Raw genomic sequence first — 27,234 nt, 5'->3', positions numbered from 1 at the left:
TTTCACCCTTCGTCCATCTCCCCCTGTTCTTGGATTCCTCTCTGGCTATCCTTTCCTTTCTCTTGGTGAAGAACAAGAGATGTCTTCCCTCTCCCCAGGCTCCTCTTTATCTCCCTCTCTTATTTTACCAGTTCCTCCTAGTTCCTGGGAGCACGGTCTTATGGACAGAGTATTGGCAGGTGTGCAGGGAGGGGGGACACAGCAAGGCAAGCCCGTGTTCCACATCCCACGTCTTTCGCTCGGGGCGAGTGGTGTAATTAGGAAGCACAGGAAGAGGAGCAGAGACTGAGAGCGTGCGCTTACTGCGTCCCCAAGCTGCCGGCCTCCCGCTGCTGATCTTACTGCCAGGGAGGAGGGCCTTTTAAACATGACAATGTCTGGTACAGCTTTTACCCAGGGGGATCTCCTCCTGTATTCTGGGGTTGTCTTAGTGGCCACCCTAAATTCAGAGAGAGAAGAATGAACGGGAAAATGGCAAACGGCACCGCTCCACTTAATGCAAAAGAGGAAAAGTCATCATTGTATAGGAGATGGTGGAAGGGAAGGCAGCATTCCACGGGATGCGGGGGAATAACTGAGAGGGCAGGTGACACTATTGTACAGGAGCTGAAGACGGTGACCTTATTTAATCTACAGGATGCACGGAGATGCCTTTTATAGACTTCAGGCACTAGTACATTCTGCTCCCTATACCATCAAAACTGAAGAATAAATGGGTCAGCCAGGTCAGGGGTTCTGCTCCCCGGGCCAGCCAAGGCTGGGAATAAAGGGAGAGGGAATCTCAGTCATCGTGAAACAGTGTCCAACTCTGGGCCCATGATTGCAGGACTCTGGATGGATCCCTGGAGCACGGCCCCCAGCCTAGGTCTTCCACTGCAATACCTGGGCCTAGGTGGGCAGAGAGGGAATGTAAAACAGTTCCAGCTGAGCTGGAAGCTCAGAGGAGGAAGCTACCGGGCTCCAAAAATAAAACCAAATAAGTCCAGACACTTGTTAAAAAAAAAAACCAAAGAAACCAAAGACAATGTTTTCTTTCTGAAGACACAAGGCAAAGTTAACAAAATGTTATAACCCGGCGCAGACAGGTGCACCTTAGCCAACAAGGGCCAATCATAAATCACATCTGACTAATTCCAGCATAATTCAGGGGCATCGGATAAGCGATGGAAATGATTAGAGATCCAATGGTGTTGTGTTCCGCGGCCGTGGACGGCCGCAGCCACGGTCCCCTACCTGACCAGTGACGGCGACCCGCCGCGGCAACTTTGGGGGAAACGTCAGTGGCCCAATGCCCGTTGGTCCCACGGTTTGGCAAGGCCTCTACGGTGGATGCCGGGCTGGGAGCCGTCCCTGCTCCTCCTTCACGGCGTTGGGCAGCCTTTCCTCCGTGGCCAAAATCCAAGATGGCCGCCGCCATCTTAGGCACGAGGCCGTGCCTCCTTCCTAGATTTAAAGGGACCTCGCCCCTTTAATTGACCACAGCTGTTTTCCATGCACCGGATCAGAGGCAACTTTCGTGGTTGGTCAGGTCTGCTTGCTTCGGTGAGTTTTCTTGTACTACGGATCCTTGCTTCCTGGTTCCTGACTTCGGACTGGCAAGCGGCGATCCCTTGGTGTGTGACCTCGGATTGGTACGCGACGACCCTCTGGCACTTGACCTTGGACTTCTTCTGGACCATCTTCTCCAGCGGCCCAGGTCCCTACGGGCTCCTCCCGGGGGGACCGTGGGCTTCCAGGGATGAAGCTCCAGTTAGCCCTTGCACCGTCCTCACTACTCCTTGACCTCTCAAAAGATCCACCTAAGTCCCAGCGGCCCGGATCCCTACGGGCTCCTCCCGGGGGGACCGCGGGCTTCCAGTGGCGAAGACCCAGTTGGCTTCTCCAAAGTCTCGACTCTTCGCCTTCACCACAGTTGCCTTAGTCTCCAGTGCCGAGGGTCAGCCAATCACATCTTCTGTCTCGCCTCGCCACCCGACGGGAGACCCTAAGGATCCACCTCCTAAGGTATACCATCCTCCTGTTGGCCCAAGGTTTCACAAGCCTAAGCATAACAAATTCATGGAGGAACAGGGTTGTTGTATATTCAGAATGTGCAATTTCCTTCTACATTAATTCAGACGCCTCAGAAATCCAGTATGTGAGGAGCAGCTGCCGGCCCTCGAGAAGACTGGCACTTCTGACATTTTCTAGAGCTGCCAGATGGCCAAATTCACCCCTGCCCATGAGATGAGAGTCAAGTGCCTAAATGGGTCAGCCTGGGGGAGAAGAGAGATGAGGAAGACATTTAAGAGATACTGAAATACCGGGAAGGTATAAATAATGCACAGAAAGTAGAACCTTTTTTCAGCGGAAAAGATTTAGAACAAGAGGTTACAGCATGAGGCTTGAAAAAGGGGTAGACTCTGGAGTAACATCAGAAGGAGAGCCTGGAATAAGAAATTTTCTTCTGCCTTGTGTGACGTTTTAGGTATTCTTGGAAGGCCTCCAGCTGTTGACTTACTTGAACCTCACAGTGCCAGGTTCCTTGGCACTGCCGGGGTGCGCGATGGCATGGGTGACCCTTGGCTTGCTGGAAGACACCTTTGCTGCAGCAAGATCTGAGAAGGCCTGTGAAGCCATGGAGGTCCGCCACGTGTTTCTTCCACCCGGAAAGGCGAGAAGTGAACTGTGTATGTCCCTAGCCTGAGCCGCTGAAGCCTTGGACTTGACAAAAATTGTATCCCTCTTTCCTGCCCTTGTTTCTGCAAGGAGAAAACAGGATTTGAACAAAAGAAAGATCAGCTTATGACTTTCTCTTAACTTCCTGTAAACTGAATGTCTCTAAGACTGAAGTCTCTATTAATTTCCGGGCAAAGAAATCCCTCAGAAATCTCAGTTCTATATTTGGGATTCCCAGGGCTAGATTTGTGACTTTGGTGCCCACAGGCACTCTTGGCAGGGGGCGGAGGGGAACCTGAGCACTCTTGGCAGTGGGGGAGGGTTGTACGGTGCCCCTGCCCAACTCCTTCCCATCTGCACCCAACCCCTCAGATCGCCTTCTTCCCTTCCTTCCTCTCCTGTACTCAGCCAGTGGCAGCAATAGAAAGAAAATGGAATTGGGCCTGTGAGCAGGCACATGCTCACAGGTCCTTCAGTGGCCCTGCCCTCCTTCTCCTCAAGGGCTTCCTGTTCCTATGGAAACCATGTGGGGAGGGAGGAGAATGCTACAGGGCCCTGTTAGCACCTGCCTACTCACAGGCCCCATTCTCATTTCTTTCCATTACTACTCTGGACCTGGCTGGAGGAAAGGGAGGGAGGGGATAGACTCTGTGCCATCTGGATCCCTGCTGTCATGCTCTAAGCTCTGGGCGGTTGCTGTAGATGGGATTGGCACACCTGGGAACTTTTGGATTGTGATCACCTTGAGATTGCCGTTGATTAGCAGGGGGAATGCATTATCAACTTGTTCTCTTTTTTTCGCCCCAACCCACTGCTTATCGAGTGTCTCTCTCTCTCTCTCTCTCTCTCCCCTCAACTCTTTACCCCTTCAAGGATGACCCCAGTATTCTTCCCCCTCAGCCCTCATTGACAACTGCACTCTCCTGGTTGGAGCAGTAACCCTGATTTCTCAGTTATAGGGATCGGATGGCATCTTCAACATTTGGCACTGAAGGCAACTGCCTATGTGTGAATTTGGGCATGAACTTTCCTTTCTTCTGTTTATTTGGCCCAGGAGTTTCCTCCTGCACCTTCTGGCTTCCAGCAAAATTGGAGCATGCCGAAAAACTCGGTCTACTATGCTATAAGCCTTCACTCCCAGCTACCCAGCTTCTCTTACCCCTTCCGCACAGTGTAATCTAGCCTTCTCAGCAATAATCCTTGGCCAGAAGCCACAGAGAATGGCTCCCTCCAGAACCAGGTACAAGTGCACCCCACACCTAGCTGATCTCACCGGAGAGCGATGGCTGAAATTCCCTGTCCCAGGGGTTGCAACTCTCGCTTCCTCCATCGCCAAACTTGATTCTCTCATTTTTCCAGAAATCACTTTGGTATGGAGGTGGGGCCACTCCAAACCATGATCTAGGGGCAGTGATCCAGGAAACTCCCAAGAAATGATCTGCAGTTTGTTTTATGTTCAGCAATCCTACTACTGGGCGTACAGATCATGGCTCGAATAGGAGGTTCTGATTAATATGGCTTAGCTCTACTTTCAGGTTATACTTTTTAGCATCTGAGCAAAGTTTTATGGTTGCTGTGTTAATTTACTTGAATATGTAAAAATATGGGTCAGCAAACAAAGTTGCAGGTGATAATTTATTATTGAACTGGCTCAAACTTGTGATGAGCATTTCAAGAATTCTGCCACCTCTGTCAACCTCTTTTTACCCAAATTCCTCTATCAAGCTCTAATGGCGCATGCAGACAAACTCATGCCATTGCTGACTTTGTACTAGTTAAACCCTATGTAACTGCATTGTCTCTTCTCTGACTTGATGAAGGGAATTTAGCTCTCATCACAGATGCATTAAGTTAAATCCAGTAAAAAAAAAAAGGAATCACCTACAATTTGTTTGATAGACCCTTATTTCTCCATTTTTGATATCTGTAAATCCATGCGAATCGCTGGCTTCAGCCCTTTCAAATCTGTAATTATCTGTATATCTGAAATGCTGATTTCACCTAGTCACCCATCCCAAAAGGTTCCCGTATTACTGCAAGCCCCAGAAGACTGCACTGGCACTCTAAATCCATCACAGTGAAGTTCCACATGACAGGGGTCAGGTGCCACCTTAGAAAGTAACCAATGTATCGAAGCACGAGCTTTCTGGGACAGAGTCCACTTTGTCAGATGTTGCACTGATTGTCTTAGAAGCCCTACCAGTGTCTTGTTCCCTTAATCTCTGTTAAACATTTTTCCAACCCTGCCCTAGTCCTGAACCCCAAACTGTTGACTATTCCAGAAAAATACAAATCCACGAGACGAAATTCTGCAGACTCCAGCAAATTGCTGAAGACATGGGGGGGGAGTATGTAGGGCACACCTGTGTATAAATGGGCACATATTCTTTCCTTTCCGTGCAATCTCCTGACTTGCACGATTAAGTGTTTTGAATTTAGGGCCCCTTATCAGTTTCTAAAGATTCAGTTCAGGTCACAATAGACTTACTATAGGTGAATGCATGTACAATTTAAAAACTTTTTTTTTTTAATTTTTCTAAGTTTGTGTATTTTCTGTTTCTTTTTATATGACCGCCTCCTCCTCCATTCCTTGTGGTCCTGCAGAGCCGATACTGTACAGTCAGTTGCCAGCATTTGGCTTATTTGCAGTGGCCACTTATAACAGAGGGGGCGCATGTAATTATAAATGAGGTTCCATTCTGTTGATTGTTTTCAGTTACTTTTAACATTAAAATGGATTTGCTTTTTAATGTAATTAATTCTATTTTAAGTTTTGTATTTTCTGTTAGTGTATGTGTTATGTACGTCACAAGGAAATGTTCTGTATTTTATGTTTTTGTAACTGCTGCAAAGATTTAGAATGTGAAATGCAAAAAAGTTTGCTAATCAGATAAACTACAGCCACACTACAGCCATACACTTCCTATCTTCTAAAGAGAGGACCATGCTTCATGAGGGAAGTGAATCTTTTTGATATTTTACCTGCATAAGAAAATGTATAAAGATATTTGGTCAGCTGTGGTGCTGTGAGACCTATGATTATTAATGACCTGTGCAAGCCAATTGACAATATACAGTCTATCTTGCTGCCGGGTATTATGATGGTCTTCTAAGCTTACGCTAGTGCTATGATTTTTCAAAACCTGAACTTTCTATGTGAATGCCATTGTTGTTGATTATATTTTTGTAAACAAGCCTGGAATCTTACATGAATACATTTTTTAAAATACATTTTAAAAAATACAATTCTCATTAGCTGACCCTGGGATTGAGCTCACCTGGCTGGCTGCTCCTCATCAGTTTTCCAAGCAGTGCCTCCTGCCGCTTGATCCACTTCAGGTAGGAAGGACACTGACTGAGATCCACCAATCGCAGGACATCACAGTGACCCTGCAAACGGTCCGGAAGAGACACGATTACTGGGACATGGATGCACCTGCTCTCTGTCCCCACGTTACTATGTCAGGCAGTGCTTGCCACAGGTAAAGCTATAACAATTAATGTGTGGCGAGACTACAGAAGACAGCATCTCCAAAGGCAGTAGGCTGGAGGCACCTGTTCATGTCACAGGGCCCATCTGAACCAATGAAAAGTCAACTGAAAAGTATACTGGATACACAGATTATTCTATGCATTTCTGGTACATTGTGTGGCCAGCAGCAGTTAGCTTAACTAATTTCTGTACTGAGCTTGTATCAGAGAGTAGGACAACTGAAGGTCATCTTGTATCACCTTTTGGCTGAGGAGAGCACCATGCTATATGAATGGGAAAGACAAGAGTTTGAGAAGGCCCCAAATTTAAAGTGCTAAGAACGCATTCAGTTATAGCACTGAGTACGGAAGAAGAGCATGGAGATCTGATACCTTAGTACTGAGGACAGCGTCATTAGATTATAGCACCGATTACAGGAGAAGAGCATGGAAACTCCTGACATTGGCAATGAGGATAGAGCAGGTTAGATACATGAGAAAGAGAAGGGAGAATGGAGATCCCCAACATAGTTTGGTTGGCAAAAAAAATCTTAGTCCAAGGAGTATAGACCACCATTCATGTAACATTTTGGCCGGCTGTGGGATGCCCTACAACCAGCCACACTCATCCCAAATGCTTGCACAGCTTGCATGCCATCTTGCCACCTTTCTCTTGGCTCTTCTCTAGGCATGTATATGCACGGAACACTGATTCTTCAAGGCCATCCGGTGGGAAACAGATCACTGGCGCTCAGTGATGACATCACATGGTTGGGGTATTTAAACCCCAATCGCACTCCATACCTTGCCTCAGTAACTAGTCCTCCTATAGTCTCTACAGTGCATGTTGCTTCCTGGTCCTGTCTGCCATGTGTCAGATCCTGCCCATTGTGTTCATGAACCAGCCTGCCTTGTCTTGTCCAGTCTGCCTAGCTGTAGGGCGATATCTGCTGTTTACCAATGATGCACCAATTATGAATTATAATAGCCATGTCAGGGTAAATTCTGACAGGCCCAGACCCTGCTACAGCAAGAGAAGGAATTTTACCCAGGTGAACTTTAAATTGCATTGCATCAGTAGAAACTAGAGGCCTTGTCCTAATGTAGAGAAGGACGCCTTATCAGATGTGCCTGTTTGTCAGTTCCTGTGCAATTAAAGAAACCAGACAGGAGAGAAATACGACTTAAGATCCTAAGCAAGTGTCAGGGACATTCAAGCAAGCAAGCAGAGACCCTCCACCTTTTCAAGAAAGGAGGACAGCCTGAGACAATGCATGCCAACATGGCAGTTTCCCCCCAAAGAAACGAGAGGGGAGAAAGGTCCTGCAGCATGGCAGGACCCCTCCTGACGTAATGAGGAGGGGAGAAGAAAAAGACCTGCAATGCGGCAAGAGACCCTTCACCCACCACGAGGTTATGCATATTTATCAGCTGGGAAGTATAAGAAAGGAAAAAGAAAGAGAAAAGACCCCTCTAGGGGACAGCAGCCCTGAGAGAAAGAAAGCAATGGACCCCCTGGCAGAGAGATCCTGAAACCAAAAGGGAGCAAGGAGGTAAGCCACGGACCCCCCAGAGGAAGAAGAGGTACAAATCCTGTATGCAAACGAGGGGAGAAAACCCTGAGAGCGAGAACCTGTGCTGAAGTGTCCGTGGAAGCGAAAGGAGGGTCCGAGGCCAACCAGATCTCCCTGCTATCATGAAGGGTGAGAACCAGCACCAAGCCAGGAAGCAAGCCTCTCCCCTGCCCATGCTCTCCAGCACTCCAGCCAGAACTTACTTCAGAGGTAAACAGAGGAATCGCCTGAAAGTTAGAATCAGGGGTAAGTAAGTTAGTCATAAGTATTAGTATCTTAAGCAGGCTAAGGTTTATGGCATGTTTTGTTATCACCCTTGATACAGAACTTTCTTTAGGGAAAACTGGGCTTAGTAGCCAGGATGTTAAAGATAGGAATTGCTGCTATTTTCTAAATGCTATGTCCTGATAAACAAGGGTCTATTTCCGAGGAACATACACGTCGTCTTTTCCCTGACTTAGGATCGTAAGTAAGGTGGGAGGGCAGCTGGCAGTGGGAGGGCAGCTGGCAGCTGCCTACTTAGCCTGCTCAGCCTTGCCTTGTTCCTGTCTCACTCCTGCTTCCTGTTCCTTCTCTGCCTGATCTCTTGGTATTGACCTTGCTATGGACTCAGATCATTCTCGTGCCCGCAGTGTGCCACTGACCTCAGCTACAGATACCGACTATGCCTTGCTTGCTGCCTGCCCTGACTCTCAGCTAGTACCCGGTAACTGTCTGATTGCAGCAAGCCCTGTCCTCAGCCTGTCTTTGGACTCTCTCTTTCTGGCTACCCCTTGGGACACTTGCTTAAGTCCTGCTGGCCCCTGGAATCTGAGGACTGAGCTTGCAGAGAACAGGTCTGGTATAGGTAAAAGTCCAGTTCATTTCAGTCAGGGGCATGTCCTGACTCAACATTTTTTGATGTGGTGCTTGTAGAAAGCATTCAGTGGCACTACACAAAAAGGGGCGTGTCAGCCAGTCCAGCAGTTTAAACCCCCCTTGACGGTTTACAATTAGTACTACTGATATTCAGTAAGTTCTTTGAATGGTCCTCTTCTGTATAATCCGTGCAGTGCTATTCCAGTGCATGCACATAAGGGGCAAACCTGCGTGCACTATACTGACACTGGATCATGGCTTCCACTGCAGTGTGCTCTGCACATAATGGTGGCATTGAGGAGAAAGCACATGCCTGGTCTCTCTGAGACACTACAAAGGAAGAAAGACAGGATCAAAAGATTTTCATTGGTGTCCCTCATGGCTCATTACTTTTAGCTTTACTTTATAATATCTATTTATTCCCTTTAGGTCATTTGTTGTAGGAACTAGGGATTATTTACTGTATGTACGCCAATCATTTGCAGCTTTTATTTCCTGTGATTGACTCTTTAGTCTATGTTACATATAATAAGTGAATCTGTGCTAAGAATCAAGAATTGGATGTGTTCTAATGCCCTCTTTCTAAATATTAAAAAAAAAAAAAAAAAAAAAGTAGTAGTACTTGTTTCTCATAGTTCAGAGTCTAAAATACTTTCTTTAAAGGTGGATGAGCATTTGATTGTTTTCTCTGATTGAGTCCGTGACTTGGTGTTGTGGGCGTGGACCCTTGGACTGAAGTGGAGTTGGTGTCACCTGCAGAGAGGAGCCCTGCAGGCCCCCACTGTTGGCAGGCGGAGCTGGATAAAGCAGAGGCTCAACTGGAGCTTCACCAATACCAGCCCCCATTCCCCTTAGGTTGAGTCCTTGGGTGCTGGGGCTGGCTGGACTTAGGCGCAGGCCTCTGTGGAGGAGAAGATCCATCGAGTCAAAAAGTACAAGTCAGCACACAGAGAAGGAGTGAAGTCAGAGTCGAGCAGCAGTTAAGGCAGGCAGCAGGCAATCAAGGTCAAGTTCAAGCTGAGGTTGGAGGCAGGCAAGACTGACCACAGAAGAAGACACGAACTGAAGGTGAAGACCAGGAACTCAGGAATAAGAACTGGAGTACAGGAACAAGAACTGGAATACTGGAACCAAGATCTGGGAACAGGAATGCTGAGGCCAGCACACTTTGGAGAAGCTAACTTATTGCCGAGGAAGTCAGGATTTGGAAGCTTTTGATAGGCTTTAGCTGACTGATGTCACCAATAGGTACCGTGGCAGGCTCCCGACGCAGTCCCTTTAAATTTCAGCTTGAGGCGCGCATGTGCACCTAAGGAGGCCTGTATCGCAGGGTGTCATCAACCGTGTCGGTCGCGAAGAGGGCAGCGACCACACTAGTCAGGAGCCTGGCAGCCAGGGACTGGTGGCCTCCTACCACACAGGGATGCTGGCGTCAGTCGAGGGTGGCAGAGATCCGAGCAGGAGACGAGCGTGACAGTTCGTGGGGTTAGCCCAGGGACTGCCAAACGCAACACTTGGCATTATTTTAGATACTTCTTTTAGTCTAATGGCTCAACTATAGTTGGTTGTGTGTAATGTTAGGGTTTTTTTTAATTGTGTAAGCTTCATTGCCTAAAGCATATCATTGATCAATGTGATTTCAGGACTGTAATTCAGTCTTTTGTCTGTTATTGACTGCTGTAACAGTTTATATATTGGTTTGTCAAAGTCTGATCTAAGAGCCTCACAACATTTGGTAAATGTCGCAGCACGGTTGGTATCAGGGAGTTCAATCCGTGATATCTCGCCGATTTTGGTAAATTTACACTGGCTCCCAGTTGAGCAACATGTAAAGTTTAAAAAAACTGACCCTGGCACCCCATGTTGTGTATGCAGAAGATCTAGTTTACTTGATGAGGCTTGTAGCTGAGAACGTTCCTTCTCGCACATTATGGTCCGTTAATCAGAACGTTTGAAAATAATCATTAAACATTTTCTTGTGTCGCTCCTGTTCTCTGGAATGGATTACCTTTAGAACTTCTTCTACTTTCTGATTATAAACTATTTTGAAAAGCAGTGAAGACTCACTTATTTAATGAGACTTTTAAGAGGTCTTAGGAACTGACGATATTTTATTGTTCTATAATACTGCATTGTAATTATTTTGCATGCACTAGATGATTTAAATTGCTTGTTGTGTTCTATTGTATTTTTATTGATGTTTTAATTATTATATTGTTACTGTATTTACTCTGTTGTAATCCGACCAGAACAGATAATCAGGTAAGAGGGCAGAATAGAAATTTCAATAAATAAAATAAATAATAAATAAATAAAACCTTCCTTACTTTAGTGACGAAGATGATATTCTTGGTTTCACTGGTGTCGTTCACTATCACCCTACTATAGTGACACTCTTCTGTTTTGCAGTGCTCGGCCAGGTTCTCCAGGGACTCGTCTGACCAGCTAGAGAAAAGGTCCAGTGATCTGGAGAGCAATGGGGGTGAGTATTAGTTCTGGCAAAAATTATTTCAGTCTCACTCTGTATAACTCTCTGGCCTCCACTCCACCTTCTCCACCACAATAAGCTGATAAGCTCCTCTTGCCCATGGCTGAGAGGAGGATGAACATAAGAACATAAGAAAATGCCATACTGGGTCAGACCAAGGGTCCATCAAGCCCAGCATTCTGTTTCCAACAGAGGCCAAACCAGGCCACAAGAACCTGGCAAGTACCCAAAAACTAAGTCTATTCCATGTAACCAGTGCTAATGGCAGTGGCTAATCTCTAAGTGAATTTAATAGCAGGTAATGGACTTCTCCTCCAAGAACTTATCCAATCCTTTTTTAAACACAGCTATACTAACTGCACTGACCACAAAAGCAAATGCTCAAGCCCTGCCACAGGCAAGCAGGATGGTGACAAGAACAGTGGTTGAAAGAGTAAACGCATCGGCACTTCAATCAAGGGGGGGGGGGGGGGGGGGGGAGTAATGCTTTTACTGATCCGCAAGTTACAAAAAGCACAATGGAGTTTGAGCTGTTTTGGCTGCTGGCAACCCTGGTGCATATTTCAGAATTGTTTATCCTTTGGCACTGGCCCCTCCCTCCCCCAGCACTTCCACCTCATCATGAGTTTCCCCCTCTTCAGCACAGGCATAGGATCCGATCTGTCAGCCATGAGAACTCATCCCGAGCTTGTTCAATTCACTGTTACTGTAGTAGACAGTACAGATGTCCCTATGTAAATTTTATAGTCTGGTTTTGATTTTTCCTGGCTTGTGTTTATCTAATTTTAGCTGATATTTTATATATTTTATTTGCTGAATTTTATAATGTACTTTTATAATATATACTTTATTATGTATGTTTTGTTTGTAAACCTCCCTGAACATTGGAGGACGCGGTCAATAAATCCTTTTAAACAAATAAATAAAAATATGTACAGGGCCATCCCTAGAGTCTGCATGGAAAACCATGAGATTCACTCTGCCAGAGGATGCCTACGGGCTTCGGGCAAGCACCCACTTTTCTGTAAATTTCTTAGAAGATGGGAAAAAAAAATGGCACAGTCTGACATTCGTTTTGATGGTGAATGAATGGTTTAAATAAGGGTGGCGGGCGGGCTGGCTGACAGAATGGGAATTCTGCTCCCAGTTACATCAGTGGGGGAAGACTTGCTGAGGTGAAAAGCACAGCGGGGGAAATTTTTTTTCAAAGCCTTGGTCACCTTTTACACGAGTAAAAATAGAGTTAATACGTGCAAGCCATCAGTCCTATGCGGGTATGTGGATTTTCAGCCGCCTGAATGCATGCATATACAGTTTCACCATGCGCACAAACTTTACCAGATTAAAAAAAGGGGAGGTAGTAGGTTCACAACCCTTCATCAGCATGCACATAAAGAAAAAAGATGACACTATAATTAAGGCTAGTATTTTCACTAAATTGGAAGTTTGGGTGGGGTTTCCATTTTCTGCCGATGGTTTAATCGTGTTGTTGAGATTTTCTTAGGTCCGGTCTCCTTCTGATCTGTTCTGGCCTATGCTTAGTTGTGCTTTTGTCTGCTGGAATATAATGTGGGTAAGGCCTTGTATGCTGAAATATTGGGTAAGCCTGAAATGAGTAATTAAGAAGTTAACTTTAAGAGATTGCTTTAAGAATAAATAAAGCTTAAATTTCTATGTTATGGTGAGCTGCTCTGCAAAGGTGACAGTCACGTCAGAAGAGAACTTCAAGGCTTATGCAGGCCGGCGTGCGGTTAGCATTCACAGGAAGAGGCCTTGTGGTTTTCCTGGTACTATTAGATAGAGGACAAGTTACTTTAATAGCAATGTGAGTTTGATTAAAAGCCAAAGGAATAAGTGACCTTTATTAAAGGAGCTAAAATAATATATTGCTCCTCTGTAGTAAGCAGAAGTATATTTTTAAGTATGAAGATAGCCTAATTCAAAGTGCCAGATGTTCAGACAAGTAGAAAGCATCTCTGACGTCACAGGCGTGTCAAGAGACAAGTGGCTTTTTACCAGTGCTTCTGTGACCCCCCTGCTCTTTTAGCGCCACTGGTAGACTTGTGATCTTCGGTTTATGGACAGTGCCCACTGTTCAGTTTGTGGGATTCCCACCTCGGATGTACGTGACTGCTAATGCTTTGCCATTTACTACAAGGGTCTTTGAAATGTATAAAAAGCTGAGAGATTCTTTTATCTTTAAGAGAAAACTGCCTAGGGTCGAAAAATTCCTTCCACAGGGTGCATGTGGTACATGGAAGCCAGCCCTTGGAGGACAGCAGTTAACTGTAGCAGGTTAGGATCGGCTGTAAAGAGGCAGAAGTAAACACGGCGAGATAAACATGATCCAGGGGTGATAATCACACTAATGAAACGCTGAAAGTGCTGCTGCTGCTGCTGCTATTACTGTTATTACTACTGCTTACTTCTGTGGTAGTTAGGGTTGTGGATCCTTGTATTGGAGTGAGCTTGATGCCACCTACTGGGAAGGCCCAGTAGGTCCTCACTGCCAACCGGCAGAAAACGATGCAGAGACTTAACTGGAGCTTCACCTATACCGCCCGCCCCCTTTTTCCGCGGGTTGAACCTTTGGGTTACGGGGGCCGGTAGCTCTTAGGTGAGTGTTTCTGGTGAAGGCTAAGAAAGGCTCCGTAGTCAGGCCGTGGTCGAGGCAGGTGGCAGACAAGGATGGTCAGGTCGCGGGCTAAGGTCAGTACCAAGGGACAGTCCAAGGAAGGCAAGACTGGAGATGAGGAAGGCTAAAGAGAAAAAGAGGCAAGACAAGGCTGAAGACGGAGATCTGAAGTGGCAACTCACACTACCTGGAGGAGGTCAACCCTTTGCTGAGGGAAGCTCTTTATAGGGCAAAGGGCCTGATGGCCATCAGTAGGCGCCGGTGGAGTTTTACGCCCATGGGCCTTTTAAGAAGGCCTGAACCCTGCATGCTGGAGAGGAGTTGAGGTGACTGCGTTTAGCCACAAAGAAGTCCGTTGGCGGTGTCTTGCCGCGTGGCCGGTTGGTGATGGCGTTCCCCGGGCCGGCAGCGAGGGGCGAGTGAGCCGGAAAACATAAGAGTAATGCTACGAGGCATATGCAGATCTGTACAGACATGTATAACAGAGAGTCCCTGCTCCATGCAAATAACCTCATCAAGACACATAAGAGAAACTTTATATATTGTGGAAATGGTTAAGTCAAGAAGGCCATGGTCAGGGAGGAGCAGCCTTGGAAAGGTGGACTTTTTTTTTTTTTTGGAGGGATTTGAATATTTCTGACCCAGAAAATTTTGATGTGGTGTCATATATATATATATATATAGTGCTAGATGATTGCTATAGAAAGGTCCTAGCAAATAGGTATATACATATAATCATTCACCTATAAAACATTTTTTTTAATTTTAAACTTGTGAAACAGGTGTGCATTTATCACTCAAAGTGTCCTCAATTCATAATAATCTAAATAAAACTGGAAAGAGCCTCAGACTTATCTTGTAAACGATTACACTTCTCAGAGTCCAAACGTCTGGTCGCAAATTAAAGTCCCAAGAGCTGAAACCGACGGAAGACCCAGGGCTAGCATTTGTGCAAGGAGGATTGTTCGGTCACTCGCTAGTTAGTTGCCTGAGTCTCGTGCACGGTTGGGTGAACTTCTGTGTAGCGTGTGCTCTGACTGGCCTGTGAAATGTCCAGCCGCGGGACCAATTGCATCTTTTATCCTGATTTAAGTGGCGTTTCTATAAAGGCTCCGCCCGCCTCGCCCCATTTTTTTGCTACACCGGATTAACACGGCGGTCCTTCTGCCTATATGGAACCTCACGTGTGTTTTGTTTCCCCAGAAATGAACTGCTAGATTGGCTGCGTTTTGCGATACGTTTTGAATTGCCGCCACGAGAGGGCACTTATCCGCCTGCAAAATTAGATGTGCTAATTCCAGGACATTGCTGAGCGATCCTCCTCCTCATCCTCTTCCCCTGAAGCAGGCGAACGTGTTGACAGCTGCCTGACAGGAAAAAAAATTCTGAAGTTTAGGAGCTGTTGACAAGGCAGAAGAGAGGATGGCTGGGGCTGGGGTTGGAGCGGAGAATGAGAACAGTAAATGTAATGTTTGGAGGAAGAGAGTGGGGGAGGGTTAGCATCAGGAAGAGGAAAGTGCAGTGGAATCTCTAGGACAGAAAGAAAGAAGGAATGGTGTTTATGGTTTATGCGGTGCTGATTTCCCACCAGGTCACCGCTCTGGAAAACCTTTTCCTGCCGCGGCTGATCCTGACCCAGTACATTTTTATTTATTTTTATTAAAAAGACAATTACCACTGCTTCTTTTGCTGCTACTTGAAGAGGCTGCTAGGGCCAGAAAGCTCCTGCTCTCGATCCCTGACCCCGCAAGCTCATAGCTTATTTTATACAAGGTGAGGGGAGAGAGAGTGCAGAGATCCGGGACGGGGGGAAAAAGAAACAAGAAAGACGAAAGGGGTGAGAATGGGAGGGGTGAAACGTGTGTGTGTGTGGGGGGGGGGGGGGATGCCAGGCTGGGACATGAAAAGAGCAGGGGGGGGGCACAGAGGGAAGGAGGGGGGGTGAGATTCTGGGGGGAGCAGAGAGTACACAGGGCTGGGAAGGGGGACGAGAGACCATGGGGGGTGACAGAGGGCTGGGAGGATGCGAGAGGCCCTGTGGGTGACAGAGGGTGAGAGATCCTGGGGGGCAGACGGCTGGGAGGGGGCAAGCACCTGCAGCTCACCTTACACCTACCAGGGAAGAGATGGGAAGGGAGGGAATGAGAGAGAGCGGGGGAGACAGAGATGGATGGAAGGCTGGCAGAGGGAAAGCTAGAAGAGACATTAGGAGTGGAAGAACATGATGGGGGGGGGAGAGAGAATGGTGAGAGATAAGGTTAGTGAGGTGTGAAAGAGTAATAAAGGGGAAAGAAGCAGAGAAAAGATGAGCAAAATACACGAGAAAGCAGTGTCAGATGGAGAGGAAGGAGGAGAACATGAAGGGAAAGGAAAACGGAAAGAGAAACGAAAGGAATTAGGAGAGAACAAAATTAAATCTGAGAGGGCAGCCCGATATTGGGAAAAGCACAAAGGTAAGTGATTGTGTGTTTTTTTTTAGATTATACATCTGTGGTCTCGCAACCTACCATGACTAAAATTCCAGGCCTAACAACTGCTAGCTGCCCTGCCTCACTCTCCTTGGCTGCATGTCCTGCAATCGTTAGCAAATGCTGATTTTGAGTTTCGCGGTTTGCTTTTCTCTCCCTGCCCCAGCCTCCCCAGATGGCACATATCTAACCTAAGCTCCTATGAGGAGCAGGAGCTGTCCGCACTGGCAGGGGCGGGCGAGTAGGAAGTGCGGGCATGCAGGCATGGAAACGGGTGCAAGAGAGGCCCAGAGGAGCACTGGTAAGAAGTAGCAGGGCTGGTGCAGGTGGAAGAAGGTGCAAGGAACGATGGCCCTAAGCTTCCCGGGCTGGTTTGAGAAGGAAGCCCAGCCCAGGAGACGGTGTCCCGTCCATGGCACATCCCTTCTTTCTGGGTGGACTGTCTTCCTCCTCTGCATACAGCTCCTTCAGGCATATCACTATTTGGCCTCAAATGCAAAAGAAAAAGAAAAAAAAGAAATTTGCGCAAAGCAAAATTGCTGGATTGCAGCTGAAATCCACCTGAATAGTTGTTGGAAGACACATTTTGGTTCAATCCTATCCTGCATTAAGCAGCACCCCCATGGCACATCTTACATCCATTAACAGATACTAATCAAGTTGACTTAGGGAATAGCCTCTGCTATTAATTGCATCAGTAGCATGGGATCTTCTTAGTGTTTGGGTACTTGCCAGGTTCTTATGGCCTGGATTGGCCTCTGTTGGAAACAGGATGCTGGGCTTGATGGACCCTTGGTCTGACCCAGCATGGCAATTTCTTATGTTCTTATGTTCTTATATCGGCAAACCGATGCTCAAAGTGAGATTTTCCAGACGTATCCCAGGGAATAAATGCTGTGGAACCCCCCTCCCCCAGGACAGCAAAACAGGACTCATGGTCCCTATTAAGACTGAAACCTTGTACGATGGATTGATTACATTTTACTAGTGTTCTGGCTCTAATTTACAGCGCCTCACTCCTCTTCCTTCTTTTTCAAAACAGCAAACACTTCTTGGCAGTAAGCTCTTCATTAGGAATCCGTCCCACCCATCTCGCCAAATCCCAGTCTAGATTGCAACCCTTTATTTGGGCCATGCTCAGGAAGAGCCGCCGTCATGTATCCATGTGACAGCGGCCGACCTAAATCGCCACGGCGCCAGGCCTCTCCCTGCAGTACGGTGTGTGAGGACTTTACCCCAGTGTGCGCCTGAAAGCAGAACAATCCTCTAACTGATTTCCACGGCTTTCCGGGCCCTCCGGCCCCCGTTTCGGGTCATGCACGTACCTGAAGAAGCGGAACCGGTACTCCAGCTCTTTTTGCAGCTCCTGGTCCAGCTTGTTCCTGAAAAACTCATCCCTGTCGACCACCAGGAACTCGGTCTCCTCCATGCAGACGACAGTGGCGTTTCTCCTGAGGCCCTTCAGCAAGGCCACTTCCTGGAGAGGAGGAGAAATGCAAGCAGACGGTGACTGCGGGACGAAACACTTCCTCACCGCTTGGGCCCTTCCAGCGGCGTGAGGCCAGCTGTGGTTCCATTTAATAGGCGTGGCTGGGGGTGTGTGGGGGAAGCCTCACTTGGTCTAGATACGACACAGGAGGCGGAAGGAAGCAACGGATCATAAGTGAACTGCAATACAACTATCGAGGGAGAGAGAAAGAGAGAGGCTTGCAAAATCCTTAACGGCCGTTCAGAGCACTGCTTTTCTATCACAAGCTGCTTAGGGCTGCCAACTCTCCCAGGTCCCGGGAAACACTCATTCGGGCCTGGGTTTTGCCCCATTGCACACACGGAGATGTAGCTCTTACAGTCACCTTAGGGAAATCAGAGCTACAAGTCCACGCACGCCGTGAGGTGAAGCCAGGACTGAGCCGGCGTGTTTGGGCCAACCTGGCTGAGATGGCCATCGAGGGAGGTCGACAAAAAAGAGCTCCCTCATAGGGATGCTGGAAGCTGTAGGTGGAGCTCTGACAAAGTCAAATTTCAGCCACATTATCAAAGGACTCACAAACTCGCGTGGAACAACAGAACTGGCCACAATGGCAGGAAACCCAGCGTGTGGAGAGCTCCTTTCTCCACAGGAGTGCCCCCTCTCTCTCTCGGGCCGATGCAGGAAGGTTTGCTCATTCGAACTCACCTTTTTTTCGCCCGCACTTGAGCACGCATTTTCTGGGCGCAAAACTCCTTGCTGCGTCGGGAGTAAGTTTTGCGCGCAGAAAACGCGTGTTTCTTAATGGGACTACTGCTTGGCGCCCTGGCATGGAAATCCCAGGCAAATGAGGGCATTAAGCAGCAGTACTCCCCGATGCAGGGACTGAAGCTGGCCGGCGCGCCTTCTTTAGCGCTGGAAACCTAACTCCTAGGTCAGGGCTGGCATTACGTTTCCAGCGCTATGGGAAAAAAAAAAAAAGCTTAAAAATTTAAAAACAAAAGTCTGTAACTCTCTGGGTAAGTGCCGGCAGCCGCTGAATAAATACTGATTTATCCGTCTGTCTGGCAGTGGGAAGGCGCTATCAGGTAGCTGGGTAAGTCAGTATTTATCCTTGCAAGCTCTGTCAGCATCATCTCGTCTGCCCCGTTTCAGATCTTGAACTGGCTAGGTTTCTAGGAGATTGTTAGCAATCCTGCGCTCCCTGCTAACACAGACTTGGGGGATCGTTGGTTTTTTAATATGAACATTTTGGCTTGATGCTGATACACCGAATATTTTGCTTGCCTAAACATAATAAAAAAATTGAACTATATGGAGTTTATGAAACTTTTTATGTCTTTCCTCCTCTTATTGGCAAGCACCAGACTGCCGTACTGACAAAAAGGAACCAAAAATGTTCCATAAAAACCACCAGCAAATTAAAAACCAAAGCACAGTTCCTGGTGCTGTGCAAGTCAGCCAGGCAGACAGGCCAATGCAATAATCTTGGCGCTACTAGAACGTGTACGGTTTTTTGCACACATTTTTAACGTCCAGAGTATTATTTTTTTTAAAAACTCGCAATGCAGTAAGCTAATGCTATGCTAATGCATTGGGAGATAAAAACGAGTAAAAACTTTAAAATGTGCGTACGGCACAGGTCAAACGCACATATTAACTCAGGAAGGGGGGAGAGCTACCGCTACAATTTTGGGAAAAAAAAAATCTGTATTTTTACTTTTATTTCTTTTTTTTTAATAAAAACATATTGGATTTTCTATTGGGTAGCTTTTGCCTACCCTGGCAGCTGCCACCGCCTCCACGGCGTGTGGCCGCGCAGACCGTGAGAGTGAAGAACACGCACGGTCTGATGGCGTGGAGGCGCTGCCTCTGCCTTTCACCACTCACGGGGCTACAGCAAAACGGCAGCTCTCCTTCCAAAGCGGAACCGGTGGTTGCCTGCCAGCCCTGGAGGCCTGACTCGCCCAGCTCGCCCCGGCGCCGCCAGATGTACCCCGAAGCTGGCTCCCTTCCGCAGCAGAATGGGCTCCGGGTCCAGGAGCGCGCTGGTGCCGTCCTCGTCCTGCGTCACGGCGATCACCCCCGAGAACACAAAGTAGAAACTGTCTCCCTGGTGCCCTTTGCGGACCACGACCCGGCGTTTCCCAAACCTGGAGCAGAGAAAAGCAAGGAAAATTCTAAATCGGCTGGTTTTGGGGCCTTGGCGGCCAACCGTAGGGGGCTAGTTCTAATGCCTGGCAGCGCGGCGTGGCGGGAAGAACACCATTAGGGAACCAAGCTTAAAGACCACCCCCTGCCCATACTCTGTGACTGTGGTCAGCTGTCATTCTGAGCTCTTTCAGACAGGGACACCGTAACCATGCCCATTACTTCACGGACCGCTGTGCGCAGTGGCAGTGCAGCGGAGATATTAATAAATATCGTTGCGGGGTCTCAGCTGCCCTAGTCTTACTGCATAAACGCTCTCTCCCCAGGAGAACTCAGAATCAGAGCTGCTGTGTGACCAGGGCCGGTGCAAGGGTCTGTAGCGCCCTAGGCAGAGCAATGTAACCGGCCCCTCCCCCCCCCCCCCCCCCCCCCCAATCCATCCTGAGTTGAATGTGTCCCTCTAACAGTGGTAGATATATAGAGTTATGGCCTCTCACTCTCAAATTGCTTACATCATGTCACACAAAACTACCAAATGCCCCGCGACTGCTGTCATCCCCTCCTTTCACATTTTGAAAATGGCACCCTTGCATGCCCTAAGAAAACAAAGAGGTAGACGATCTATGATAGCCGTCAGGTAAACACAAAAGAATAGATGCCTGGATCTTTTTCCGACACTTTATTGATGCAGAGACGTATCCATAAACTTGCCCGACTCAGGCCGAGTTTCGCAGCTCTACAGCCGCTGCCTTAGGGGCTCCACTATTCCCAGTCAGTGATGCTGTTTCTTCCATGGATAAGAGCGGAGACTACGGTCGGACATGCTGATTTACAATAGGAACCTTTGGGTTTAAGTTGCCCCAAGTATTGCTGACATACAATTACTGTTTATTGGAAGAGACAGCCTACCTTGGCAGCACCCTGCCCACTGATGCCGCCCTAGGCGACTGCCTAGTCCCAGCAGCCCTGCTTGTGATCCCCATCGAAGAAGGGGGTTCGGATTTCTGATGCATTTGGTGCCTGCAGTGCTGATTTTAAATGGAGGAAGCAAGGACTACACCTGCCACGGTGTCTTCGGGTGTAAGTTCAAAGCTAGGGCTGGTCGAAAATCTCCTTCCTGGCAGAGGATCATAAGAAGTGCCAAGACCAGGGGGTCCATCCAGGCCAGCATCCTGCCTCCCGCAGTGGCCATCCCAGGTCACGTGGAAGTACCCGGCAGGCCTGGATGGAAAGATCCCTCCCCTGTCGCACGTTCCCAGAATGCGGCAGCCCCTACATCTGCCTGGCTAATAACTGTAAATGCCCCTGGCCTCCAGTAACTTGGTCCAAATCTTTGTAAAACCCAGCAATGCTACTAACCATGACCCCTGAGGAATAAGTACGGGACAGCTTAACTGTGCACTGACTGAGATAAATACTTTCTTAAACGGGTTTTAAATCTGCCACCGGTTCGTTTCGTTTATTTTTATTTAAAAAAAACTTGCTATCCTGTGCTTATTCCACAGTTTAAGGCGGGGTACAGGCTCTTCAGTTTATCGAATGGCTCCAGCACCTCACCCAGATTCACACTGATTTGCATCTGTCCCTTTGAATCATCGCCTACGAAAGAAACAGCTCGGGTTTGGGGAATCTCCCCAACACCCCCTACACAGTGACGATAGAGCAAAGAATTAATTTGGTTTTTCTGCTATAGCCTTCTCCTCCCTTGAACGTCCTTCCCCATTCATCTAATGGCCTGCCTGACTCTCACCCGGGTTTCTAGTTTTCAGTGTTAACTTAAAAAGCTTTTGTTATTTTCCTTTGTGACTCCTATTTTCCACTTTTAGCTTTAATAGCCCTTTTTCACAGAGCTGGCAGACATTTGTTCTTCTTTGTGACCCGTGGAATACATTTTATCAAGGATGCCAAGACAGCAATTTTAAACAGTCTCCACGCCTCATGCTGCACCCTCTTAACTCTGGTAACTGCTCCTTGGAGTGCCCTTCTAACTAATTACCTCATTTTATCATGCTATCCCTTTATAAAGTTAAACGGTAGCGTAGTAGTTTTTGTTCATTATTCTCCCTCCAGCGGTTACGTCTCCCCTGACTGTGCTGCGATTCACCGTTTCCAAGTGGCTCCCATCACCATTAACCTTTATACCTGGACCTGTGCTCCAATGAGAACTAGAGCTAAAGTAGTCGCCCCTCTGGCCATTTGGCCAATCCCTATTTTCCAGAATGGCCTTACATTAACAAGCACAAAACAAAAAAAGTCCAAATGTGCTGCAACCGAAAATAATCACTGGAAAAAGCAAAAATCGTGTTGCTAGATTGAATAGATCATATCCAAAATGCAATGAATAATTATTTATAAACAGACCTTCATACCACCCAAGGTGAATGAACAATTTGTGTTCTTAATAACCAAACGGGTCTCATATAATTATCGGTCCAAATATAAAAAATGTGTAATGCCTTGAAATCGTGCATTCTGAATTTAAGTACTAATAAAAAATGTCCCTTTGCTTTCTTTTGCTTTCTTTCTTTTTTCGTCTTTTTATTCATGTTGCGCTGGAGGTGGACTCTTGGCCTGGTGCAGGATTGGTAGGCCCTCTGGTCGGACCCAGAGAGCGCCTGCCACCAGGAGGCGGAGCACACGAGGAGACAGAGGCTAACTGGAGCTTCACCAATAACAGTCCGGGGTTTCCACAGATTGAGCCCTTGGGTACCCGGACCCTGGACTTAGGTGGGCCTCAGATGGTCTCCCAGAGAGGTAGCGGAGAGGTGTGCCCACCACGAGCAAGGGTGCGCGGCTAACGCAGATAGTATGGACTAGACCTGAACTGGAAGCCCCAGAGACCTCAGGGAGGTCACAGTTCCGGAAGGTTTCCCGGGCGAGACAGGCAGCGCCTGCGGGTCTAGTCGGGTTGAAGCCGCGAGTGGATTCCCAGCAGGCTGGTCTGGTAGTCACAGTAGGCCAGAAGAGAGTGTCCGAGTGAAGCGCAAGGGTCAAAGCCAGAGTATCAGTCCAGAAGTAGTCAGCCTAAGCAGGGGTCAATACCAAGGTCAGTCCAAGCGTAGTCAAGGCAAGTGAGGGTCAGTTCCAGGCAGTAGACAGGAGAATGGACAGGCAGGCAGAGGTCAGTTCCAGGCGGCAGACAGGAGAATGGTCAGACAGGCAGAGGTCAGTACCAGAGGTCAGTCCGAAGGGGTACTACCTGGGAAGGACTCAGGAACAGGAAGACGCTGGAACAAGGAGACACTGGAACAAGGAACGCTGGAACACGGAGTAGGCAAAAAACACCATGATGTCGACCCAATTGCCAAGGCGAGGTCCTGGGGGTCAGGACCTCACTTTTATATAAGGTTTACATGACGTCATCGGGCTGTGCCTCGGAGCTGGCTCCCGCCCTTGGCCCTTTAAAGGGCCGGGCGGGAGCCAGCCCTTTAAAGGGCTGGCTCCCGCGCATGCCTAGGGGTGGAGCGCTGGCTCCACCCCTAGGCATGCGCGCCTAGGGGTGGAGCCAGCGCCAGAGAGGATGCCGCGCCCCGGCATGGAGTTAGGCCCAACTTGGAGGGCCTGGGAGACGCTGCCATGGACGGGAGGCACTTGCAGCGGAAGAGGACGGCCCGGGGCCTGACAGTGCAGGAGCAAGGTAAGCAGGCCTGGGTGTGGGCCTAGCGCGGACGGGACGCGCAACAGCAGGACGCGTTGTTGAACCATCGAGCAAGCCCAACACAATATCATGTTTTGCTGCTGCTTCTTCAGGGGCTGTGAATGAAATTCTGAGAAACATTTTATAAGCATGAATTGCATAGATCTCCACGGGAAAATTTACTTTTTTCTGAAAAAAATGAATAATAACCAAAAAACTTTAATGCCACTTAACAAAGGACATTGTTTTGTTACAGGATCAAGAATAAGAACTACTTACTGAATGCCAGATCGCTTCTCAAGTGCGCCAAAACGTCATTTGATGAACTGCTACGTGTTGGCGCTGTTTTTAATGTGAATGTTAGTAGGCGTGGCCAGCATGAGTGACAGTCCAATGAAATTATATGGTTAATTGTGAAAAATGTTGGAACGACTAGAAAAAGACATTCCATTCAATTTTCATTATTTAATCCGGATGGAATAACCGTTTGTAGCTGGAAGATCCATTTCTGTTCCTGTTGAATTAATTTTCGAACTCTGGCTCCCCCTCGCCTTGAGTGGTATGAAGGTCTGTTTATAAATAATTATTCATTGCATTTTTTGATATGATATATTCAATTCTAGCAACACGATTTTTTGCTTTTTCCTTACATTAATAAGCGGCAGCCCACAGATGCTCCTGGAGGGTACCCTGGCCTTTGGCGGTTCCCCGCTTCCCCATACCTGGACTGGCCTGGCAGCGAGGGTCAGCCTGCAGTGAATGCTCTCCCCTTTAGGCCCGCGAGGAGAGATCTCTGGTTGGCAGTGAATGCTCCAGGCCCTGGTCGGGCGAGCTCTCTCCTATGCATTTACTCTTGCAAACAACCCCGGAAGAGTAAGGTCACTATTAGTGTTGATAATATGCTGGGATTTATATGACGTCTTTCATCCAAACTGGATCCCAACACGCTTCACGGTTTAATATGGCAGAAGCTGCCCGCAACCCACCCAGGAGACCCTGGTTCTCAGTTTTTGGAATCTGATTTGCATGGCAGGGATGTGCAATCATTTGAAAATGAAAGGGAAAAACAAAACAATTGTTTCCAAACAACAACAACAAAAAATCCTGCAAAAATTCAGATTTTTTTTTTTATTTCAGGAAATATCGCGCACTGTTTCCCGAAACAAATAAAAAATGGGGAAAAAAAATTCCTCCTCAGTGAAACAAAACTTGGCCATAAAAGCCCCCCTGCCATTAAAAGAATACAAACCAAACATTATGGCAGCTTCCACTCTGGAGAGAGAAGCTGGAATAATATTATTATTTATTTATTTATTTATTTTTGGTTTTTATATACCGGAAGTTCCTGTATACAATACATATCACTCCGGTTCACATTTAACATGGATAACTATCGCCGGGGAGGCGGTTTACATGGAACATATTGTGAATAATGAACGGGTAATCTATAATAAACTACAAGCTATTGTGAAACAACTATTAAATTAACTATTAAAGAGCTTTGCCCTAGATCAGACAGAGAATTAGTGGCAGATTAGAAAGTAGTAATTATTTTGTATTTGCTGCGTAGCTCTCACCTCACCTGAGCGTCCAGCACAGGCGGGACCTGCCACAGCGCCAGGCATTGCCCTTTATTATGGGTGGGATCCAAAGCTGAGGGGCCACAGGGTTTCTTCTACCTCTGACAGGGGTTTTCCCATGATTAGGCCCCACCTGCCTCCCATTATAACCCAGCCATTATGGCAGAAATTCTCGGGGGGGGAGCCTGCGATCCCTCCTCCCTGCACTGTCTGTGCAGCATCCCCAGCCCCCGCCAGCCAGAAGAGCAGAAGTCGGGGCTGGGGATCAGCCTACCACCGGGCTATTGGGCCAGCCCCCAAATTTCCTCTTTTGAATACACTTCCAAAGAGAAATCCCCTACTGTGATTTAAAAAAAATAAACATTGTACACCAGCAACCGGCGGCCCCTGGCTTACTCTCCTGCGGGTCTCCGTACCACTAACACCCACAGAAAGGGCACGATCCGTAACTGGGGCAGCCAGTTCTGCAGACTGGTGTGTTTCATGCACTCAGCGGTTCACTGGTCAGCAGAGGCCAAAGATAGCAACAGAGGCTGATTATGGACGGTGGCCCCGCCCATCCTCTTCCCCCATAGCTATTAGAGGAAGACTGAAGCAAGAGTGAAAGCGCTGAAACACGGCGAGGTGCGTGTGACCGGTGTCCATTGCCCCGCCCTCACTGACCTCTTGTAATGAACGACCCTGGCCAGCATCAGCTGCATGGTGTTGCTATAATGGCGGAAGCTGAGTATGCCCCTCATCATGCTGCGGATGAACCAAACATCGTCCAGCGAGCGCTCTTCCGGCCTGAGTGAAGAAATCTCTACGGCCTTCTCTGGAAAGGTAAACTGTGGAGGAAGGACGAGAGAGAGAGAAGGATGGGCAGAGAGCTGGACTTTGAGTCGGAGTCACTGCCCCACTGCCTCATTCTGATCCCTTGTGGATCTCTCTCACCCTGCTGAACCCACAGAGGAGGGAGGGAATTCTTCTGACATCCAATAGGTTCAATGAGGCCGATATTCAGCCCTTCTTAGCCAGATAAGTAGCAACTTATCCACCTAGAATAAGACTTATCCGGCTAAGTGGCGCTCTCCATGGGAATATTCAGGAGCACAGCTGTGATGCTGCATATCCCATGCAAGTTAGCCAGATAAGTCTTATCTGACTAACTTACATAGATGGATGTGTTTCAATATCTACCCCAATGACATTAGAAAGAGTGAGGCTTTTGAAATCTATGCAGATGAAGGATGAGGAGAAGAAACATTTAATGAGGGTGATCTCATTGAAGCCCATGGAAGTGAATGATGAGGGGGAGGGATATTGAAGAGGGTGGTGGTGTTGCTATTGCCAGGTAATGACATAGTTAAGGCTAGGAAGTGGCTTCCTATGAGAGTGCTGTCCTGGCAGTGGTGGTGAAATGTGAGGTTTGCAGTGGAGGAAGGGAGGAGCACATGGTGCATTGCCTCCCCCACCCTAACAGGAGTCAGTAAGGAGAATGGTGCCTTGATTCTAACGAGAGAATAGCACAGTCGTGCCGGCTCCCTGGGGAACCAGCTCACAGCCTCACAGATCCTAAACGCCCCTGACGAGATTCACTAGTGAGAATGGTGCTGTGTACAGGCACTGGAGGTTCCAACAGTAGGAAAAGTCATTGCTGCTCCAGTCAGATAGACTCTTTCCGAAGAAGTGGCTTACTGGTAAGACTGGGATAAAAGCACTGACTGTGTGTGTGTGTGTGTGTGTGGTGAGAGAAATCACAGCTGATATAGTTATGGTTGCTTCCAGAAGTCCCTGCCTCTCCCAGCAGGAGTCACTGTGTGAAATAGGTACCACAGTCCCCCGCCTCACAGGCACTGCAGTCCCAGCCTCTTCCAGTCAGTTCACATATAGCCTGCCACCCGCATTCATGCCTTCCTGTAGGGAATGAGGGTGGGAAGAACATAACGTGAAGGTGGAAAGAATCAGCAACAACTTGTTGCCGTTCCTGCTGTGAATCTGGATATGACCAAATTGCTAATACGTCATCCTACTGCCTCCCTAATACATTAAATTACCCACACACAGTACCTTCTGGGTCCCTTGGTGGAAGAACTCACCTGGAGGAGAGTACGGTAACTTTATCTGACAAGGAATAAGGACTCCAAGAACAATTGCACTTTAAAGCCTAGGGAACGCTATTCATGAACTACTTAGTTGCTTTTTGGAGAGACTGGGATGATATGCCAGCAGAACAGTTTCCCTCTAGCTCCCTCTGTTGTTCAGGC

General features: G+C 47.7%; 1 protein-coding gene across 1 annotated transcript in view; it reads right to left on the bottom strand.

Annotated features, from left to right (window-relative positions):
* LOC115083213 overlaps window positions 1–27,234 on the bottom strand; it is a 99,967-nt gene that overhangs the window by 49,843 nt on the left and 22,890 nt on the right. Inside the window, exons 4-10 of the mRNA XM_029587020.1 lie at window positions 25,652–25,815; window positions 19,617–19,773; window positions 17,478–17,629; window positions 10,889–11,027; window positions 5,937–6,048; window positions 2,501–2,741; window positions 304–439 (exon numbers count right to left, since the gene is read on the bottom strand). Coding sequence (XP_029442880.1) covers window positions 304–439; window positions 2,501–2,741; window positions 5,937–6,048; window positions 10,889–11,027; window positions 17,478–17,629; window positions 19,617–19,773; window positions 25,652–25,815 — 1,101 coding nt within the window. The remainder of the gene's footprint in view (window positions 1–303; window positions 440–2,500; window positions 2,742–5,936; window positions 6,049–10,888; window positions 11,028–17,477; window positions 17,630–19,616; window positions 19,774–25,651; window positions 25,816–27,234) is intronic.

Source organism: Rhinatrema bivittatum, chromosome 2 (assembly GCF_901001135.1).
Source record: "Rhinatrema bivittatum chromosome 2, aRhiBiv1.1, whole genome shotgun sequence".
NCBI lineage: Eukaryota > Metazoa > Chordata > Amphibia > Gymnophiona > Rhinatrematidae > Rhinatrema > Rhinatrema bivittatum.
The sequence above is the reverse complement of the archived record's forward strand: the minus strand, read 5'-3'. Positions and strand labels throughout refer to the sequence as shown.